The sequence below is a fragment of the Frankliniella occidentalis genome, unplaced genomic scaffold, assembly GCF_000697945.3.
Source record: "Frankliniella occidentalis isolate FOCC.00 unplaced genomic scaffold, Focc_3.1 Scaffold44, whole genome shotgun sequence".
Classification (NCBI taxonomy): domain Eukaryota; kingdom Metazoa; phylum Arthropoda; class Insecta; order Thysanoptera; family Thripidae; genus Frankliniella; species Frankliniella occidentalis.
This window is the reverse complement of record NW_026267174.1, coordinates 662553-669464: the sequence shown is the minus strand read 5'-3', so window position 1 is coordinate 669464 and position 6912 is coordinate 662553. Positions and strand designations below refer to the sequence as shown.

General features: G+C 44.6%; 2 protein-coding genes across 5 annotated transcripts in view; one reads left to right on the top strand and one right to left on the bottom strand.

Annotated features, from left to right (window-relative positions):
- Window positions 1-6912, bottom strand: part of LOC113216781 (uncharacterized) — a 21628-nt gene that overhangs the window by 2115 nt on the left and 12601 nt on the right. The gene's annotated exons all lie outside the window — the stretch shown is intronic.
- Window positions 7-6912, top strand: part of LOC113216783 (gustatory and odorant receptor 22-like) — a 28368-nt gene continuing 21462 nt past the window's right edge. The window contains exons 1-7 of one of the 4 annotated variants that reach the window (XM_052266938.1): window positions 7-402; window positions 1274-1430; window positions 1531-1627; window positions 1822-1919; window positions 2015-2167; window positions 5471-5620; window positions 6376-6549. In XM_052266938.1, the coding sequence (XP_052122898.1) occupies window positions 386-402; window positions 1274-1430; window positions 1531-1627; window positions 1822-1919; window positions 2015-2167; window positions 5471-5620; window positions 6376-6549 (846 nt within the window). In that variant the 5' untranslated portion in view covers window positions 7-385. Of the gene's footprint in view, window positions 403-1273; window positions 1431-1530; window positions 1628-1821; window positions 1920-2014; window positions 2168-3580; window positions 4175-4337; window positions 4495-4591; window positions 4689-4884; window positions 4983-5074; window positions 5228-5470; window positions 5621-6375; window positions 6550-6912 lie in introns of those variants that run through there. The other 3 variants (XM_052266937.1, XM_052266940.1, XM_052266939.1) reach the window with 3 other exon arrangements.

Genomic DNA, 6912 nt, shown 5'->3' with positions numbered 1-6912 from the left:
GTCGGCGGGTGGGACAATGCAGAACACTGTGCGCCGAGGAGAGGGCCGGCCGCCCTCTTATACGTGCTAAACCGTGACCACCGTGACGCGGGCGCATACTGCGTCCTCCGGAAGGCCCTGCGTGCATCACGACCGTGGAAACGTTCCGACAGTCAGATGATAACGGCTGCCTGCGCATGAAGCGCGATGATTAAGCACTAACTTTAAATGTAACGTTCACTTTTGTACGCAGACAATTCTGTGTGTAAAGTTTTACTCTCTTCGATTGCAGCCCAGGCTTCATAGTGTTCTTTCTCGAGAGAGAATCGATATCACCCAATCGATTCACTCTTCGTGGAGGCGCTCCAGTGGAACGGCCATACTGCCAGAGCGCGAACCTAGGAAAATGGACGACGCGGACGTGTAAGTATTTTTCGATCTCTTCTTTTTGATGTGATCAAGTTTGCTTTTGTATTGACGTTTTGATCGACATCGTATTTGTCGTTTTTTTTTAATGTCGTGAGGTCATAATATACGGTCCTCACCCAGAGTAAGGTTCCTTACTGCAATGGGGTATTTTATTGGAATAAAGAAGATCAGAAAGAACATGCCAGAACCTCACAAGCCTTCAATTGTTTTTCAGAAATCGCCTGAAAAAGCAATTGAAAAGCAGACAATGGACGATTTGGGCTACCTCTGGATAAGAAGAAATCAGGAAAAAATCTGCAAGCATCACGGCCGCCAGCCCTATCTCTCCCATGGGCGGCCATATTGGGAGGCCATATGATGCTTGTCGCATTTCTTCCTGATTTGTTCTTATCTAGAGGTAGCCCAAATCGTCTATTGAAGCCTTGTGATGTCCTGGCATTTTCTGCCTGAGGGCGTATTTTCGTTTACTACACGGGCCGTTTTCGTTAGCGCGAGCATCGGGTTGGTGACGTCACGCGCTAGCTCTGTAGGAAGCTGTGGCAGCTACATCGCTAAGGACCTCCGGAGCGCCGTAGCGTGTGGCGTGATCTTCATTCCAATAAAATACCTTAGTGGTCGAGGTCAGGGAAATCTTACTCATTCAGACTGCGAATTCGGTGCGTATGACTCAAATGGGGCTTAGTCCTGGCTCTGATTGGGCGAGGAAAATTTGTCTCATTCATTTCGAGCAAAAAACCTTGCAGAGTATGGATCTCTTAGTGCACACCTCTTAGCCACAATATTTCGACTTATTGGATCCGTTTTTAAATCAACCCTTTACATTTTTGAAACAATTAAAGTGCCACACAGACTGGACTCCCTCCAGGTTGGGCGGGCGCTGGGCATTGGTGGCACTCTCTGGCCGCGTTATCCACCAGCCTCGCTATTTTGCTGGTGAAATAAAAAATGCCCGGCAATCAGTTGACACCAAACCTAAAGCAAAGGCTGAACCACAGAAGCAGGGCGGAGAGGAGACAAGAACGGTATGTCACGCCTCAAATACATTCTGGCCCCCCATCTAAAGGGCATTTTGTGTGGTAAGTGGTGAGAATGGAACGAACGTTTTTGATTCTGTTGCTGAAGGATTCGCTGTACCCCTTCGTTAGAAGCAGCCCTCTGGCAGTCGTTGTACTGGGTTTGGCTTGCATCGGCCAAGTTCCCGTGTCTTTTCATCGCTGCTGTAAGTTTTCGGGGTGGATGTTTTTCTGAATTAACCCAGTGAGAGAAATTCATATCGAAAGGACATAATTTTAACGCCGATTCCACCATTTCGACCGTTTGTGTTCGATGACGTTTCGATATGCACTCCACTTCCATTTCACACTGAGAAGCCAAACTAGCAGCGTGCCGTAACGGGTTCTCTTGGGCTCACAGACGAACCACTTCTCTCCGTTCGCCGATCCAGCCTTGTGTACAACGTTCTGATTTTCTGCATATTCGGCGTCTCTTACGCTTTCGTTTTGATAGATCAGGTACATGGTAAACATGAGACTATCCAGCAAATCTTGTGTTCGTCTATCTCACGATTTGTTATGATTGCCTAACAAAATGTTCTCTTGCGCAAAAGTCAGTGACTGTTTTTAGTCCGAGCACCAATTGGGATGCGCGGCTGTACTGTTTGCAAGGCCTTCTGGCTCTCTTGCCCGGCTCCGTCAGCCCCTGGGTTTGGGCGTGCGCATCTAGTTTTCGAAAAATGCTGTGGGGCTTTGCGGAGTATGAGGTAATGACACACACTCAGAATTATGAGTTCTCATTCAACTTGTCGAATATTTTAGCACAATGCGAATCAACAAGTTTCGTTGTTATTTAAATGAGCGCCAGCACCATCTCTGTCATAATCTGTGCCCTAGGTCGCTATCTCTGTATTTTGTGTTTATTTGCGTTTATTGTGCGTTTTCTCGTCTCTATTGATTTCTATAATTAACGAGCATTCTACCTAGAATCGCTAGTTGTGTGGGGTTTGCGTTTTTGAAAATTGACGTACATATTCCTCTGAACTTGACTTAGAGTATTGACCTAACCCTGCTAACCTATCTTGTTATGTGTTCACTTCATAGCAAACTCGGTATGTTACTGTTTACGAAGGCGCACTTCTACAGACTTTCATCAGATGTAGGCCAGTATCTGGTTTATGAGTAAAATCTACTTTGTGCTTTTAAATGTACCACCATATATTACAAGGCACAAATCTCAAATGTCATCCACGCAATAACATAAATGTGGAGTCCCGGTGCAGGGCCTGTTTGACACTCTAGGTCCTGGTGTAGGAGGATATTTGTACCCTAGGGGACACGTGCCCTAGGTACAAATGCTCGCGGACATCAGTACTCCCAAGGAAGGGTAAAAATCGCCTGGATCATTTGTACCCCCCCGTAGACTGCCGCGGGCAGAATGCACAGGACGAGGACGAGTGTGAACTGCATGGTGCTGGCGAGGGGTCGGTGGCCGCTGTGTCGGCGGGTGTAGAGATGAGCGAACATGTTCGCATTCGATCGAACTCGAACGAAACATCGAGCTGTTCGTGATCGCTCAACCACGAACATGAGGTGTTCGGATTCGAAATGTTTCAGTACTACTGGAATAGAAGTTCGTAGACTAACAGATTTGAAGTATATTTCAGAAAGACGCGTCATAATTAGGTGTAATTTAGGGGGCAGTGGCAGGTCAATGAAAACTCAAATTTTAAACGTTAATGCGGGAACTATTGTAAACCAGCATGGATAGTTTTTATAACTGATAAGCAAAAAACAAATTGTAATAATTGTTCGTGTTCGGATCGAAATTGAACAGTCCATTGTTCGGTTCGGTTTGTTCGCAGAAAAATCTGGCTGTTCGTGTTCGTTCGAAGATTTTTAGACCAAATTTGTTCGAGTTCGTTCGAATTCGAACTGGCCTGTTCGCTAATCTATAGGCGGGTGGGACAATGCAGAACACTGAGCGCCGAGGAGGGGGCCGGCCGGCCAGCTAAACCGTGACCACCGTGACGCGGGCGCGGACTGCGTCCTCCGGAAGGCCCTGCGTGCATCATGACGGTGGAAACGTTTCGACAGTCAGGCTGTCTGCGTATGCAGCGCGGTGACTTAGCATTAAATGTTAATGTAATACACATTTTTGTCTTCTCTGTCAATTCAAATGTGTACATGGTACACATTAAATAAAGTATACATGGCATGTATGCTTTAATTAATGTGTACATGCCTATGTACACTTTTATAAATGTGTATAAATCTGTACATAGGCATGTACACATTAATTGAAGCATACATGTCATGTACACTTTATTTGATATGTACCATTGTACACATTTGAATTGGCAGAGTTCATGGTAAAAATAAGTTTGACATTGGGGAAAATGGGAAAACTTTGCGGAACTTCCAAATTTGAAGACAACTTGTCAGATCTCTCCTCAGATTTTGAAGTCTCTTCTCAAAAAATAAGGAAAAATCTCTCCTTTTTTAATTTCAACTTTTTCGAAATTTGAGGGGTTTTTGGCTAACCAAGGGATTTTAGAAAGTTTTCCCTTAAAAAATCAGACATTGTTTTTACCGTGCTCATACAACTTTGAACGTGAGCCTTTACTCTCTTCGATCGCAGCCAAGGCGAAAGTGTCCGCCACCTTTCTTGAAAAAGAATCGATAGCACCTAGCCGATCTATTCTTCGAGGAGGCGCGCCACTATAAGGGCTACGACCAGAGAGTGAACCGAGGAAAATGAACGACGCGGACGTGTTAGTATTTCAGCTTTCTAGTGACGTATTCAGGTTTTCTATTTCATGAGGTTTGATGTTCGTACAAACTAAGACTGAACTCTCCACACACTGGAAATCCAAGTGTACGAATGTCGCTCACCTGCAGGTGAGCGACATTCGTACACTTGGATTTCCAGTGCAGTGTTGGCGGGCGCTGGGCATTAGCCGCGCTCTCTGGTCGCGTTATCCGCCAGCCCGTCTATGTTGCTGGTGAAATCAAAAATGCCTGGCAATCAGTCGACACCAAACGTAAAGCAAAGGCTGAACCAAAGATGCAGCACGGAGGGGATACAAGGGCGGTATGAGACGCCTCAAATACTTTCCTACCATCCAAACGTTTCGCGTTATAATATGTAATGATAATGCAACGCACGTTTCTGATTCTATTTGCTGAAGGACTCACTCTACCCTTTCGTTCGTAGCAGTCCCTTGGCAGTGGTTGTTCTGGGAATGGCTGCCATCGGCCAAGTTCCCGTATCTTTTCATCGCTGCTGTAAGTTTTCGGGGTGAATGTGTTACACTGCATTGACCCACTGACAGAAATTCATATCCAAAAGATATAGTTTTGACGCGGGCTGCATTATTTCGACTATGTTTCGATGACGTTTTGATGTGTATTCCACTCCCAATTCTCACTGCAGAGAAGCTAAACTAACAGCTTGCCGTAATGAGTTTTCTTGAGCCTACAGATAAGCCGCTTCTGTCCGTGTGTCGATCCAGCCTCGTGTACGACGTTCTGCTGTATTGCATATTCTGCGTCTCTTATGTCTGCCTTTTGAAAGATCAGGTACATAGTAAACTCAAGACTATCAAGCAAATCTTCTGTTTATCTCACGATTTGTTATGAGTTCCTAACGGTGATGTTCTTTCGCGCGAAAGTTAATGACAGTTCTTGATCCCGAGACCAAGTTGGATGCATTGCTGTTCTGTTTGGAAAGCATTTTGGCACTTCTTCCGAGCATCGTCAATCCCTGGGTCTGGGCGTGCGCAACTAATTTTCGAAAAATGATGTGGAACTTTGCGGAGTATGAGGTATGACATACTCTGTCAATTAAAATGTGAACATGGTATACTTGAAATAAAGTGTACATGACATGTATACTTTACTTAATACCTTATGTATGCATACCCCATGTACGCTTTTAATGTATAATGTAAAAATGTGAAAGTTAAAAAATGTACACCCTTTTGTCTACGAATGGCGTCCACACAAGTGTGCGACATTCACACCCGTGGGTTTCCTTTGATAAAATGTCACTCTGATTGGTTTTGAAGGAATCCTTCTTATCTGTTACGAACCGCTCTCTTCGGGACCGCTGGACTAACGGAGTGCGAAACCTACGCTTGCATGTCACCATGCTGTTCCTCTTCGGTGGAGTGGGATGCATCGCTGGACCCTATTTTGCAATAACCGAGCGGACCAAGGTTGATTACAGGCTATATTTGTTTGCCTATTTTTGTGCAAACACTGCTAAAAAAATTGCTGTAAATTTACAGCGAAAATGTGATTAATTTTGTGAGCAGCACATACTGTATTTTTACAGGCCTTACTGTAAAAAAATCAGCGTTCATGAAAATCTCGGAAACAAAGTTTCCGACCAAAAACAGTTACTTTGTTTTGCTCCTGTAAAAAAAATGTAATAATACGAGTGTCCTGTTTTGTAACGAAATGTGCTGCTAACAAAATTAACTTCTCTTTTCTTGTAAATGTACAGCAAAGTACGTAGAAGTTTATGTTGTGGGGCACTATGGGCCGAATATCACAAGTTTCGAGAGGGTTCAAATGAAAACAACATTTCTGTTACATAACAGGAGTGTCAATCAGGCAGTATGTCGTCAGGTGACAATTATTTTTAACAGTAAATGTTCGCGAACTTAAACATACGTTTCGTTTTTCACAAAACTAACGCAAAAATGTACGATTTCGTGCAAGGAAATGCTTAAAAAGGTTGAGATTAACGCAGAAAATGTATTAAAACTATTATTGCCTATATCCGTGCGAGTAAAATATCAAAATCCAGTTAGTGTGTAAAAAAACTGGTTTGTAGAATGAACCTAAAATAGTTGTGTGTTATTCCAAGTTTGCTGTCGACAAAACGCTTAGACCTATTGTTAAAAAAGGAACAAAAAACCAAAACCTGGCAAAATCAAGTCAAAGGCATCGTCCATGTTTATTGCAGGCCATCTTTTCTACTTACAATGTCACTAGCGATGACCCGTATGGAAATACGTACTACTACGTCCCAGCTGCGTTCCTTTCCCTTGTGTCGTCTTCGCTGTTCTTTCTGTTCACCATCGCGTACTTTCTACAGCTGCGTGAGACGGCCATCGCTCTCAGCGAGCACATAGACCAGGTTTGTAATCTAGAGGAGAAAAAAGGTCTTCAGTGGTTTGGGGAGGAGTAGCTCGGCTTAGTGGCATACGAACCCGGTGAATATTTTGAAGTTCAACTGTGCCGACCGAGTACACAACTTGGAGTTGCTACTTGAGTGTGTGCCGGCTGCACGCTTGGTTTATCAGTGTATGCGTTTTGGCTCCATCTGACCCAGTTGCGCCCGGGTGACACTGCGGGGGTGCGCCGTGCCCAAAAGCTCTGGGTCGGCCTTCGCGCGCTCTTCAATGACCGCCCCAGCTTCTACCTGCTGGATGTGTTCTTCATGTCGCAACGCTTTGCCTTGCTGCTGTTGTCCGTCTCCCTGTGGCAGACGCTTGCGTGA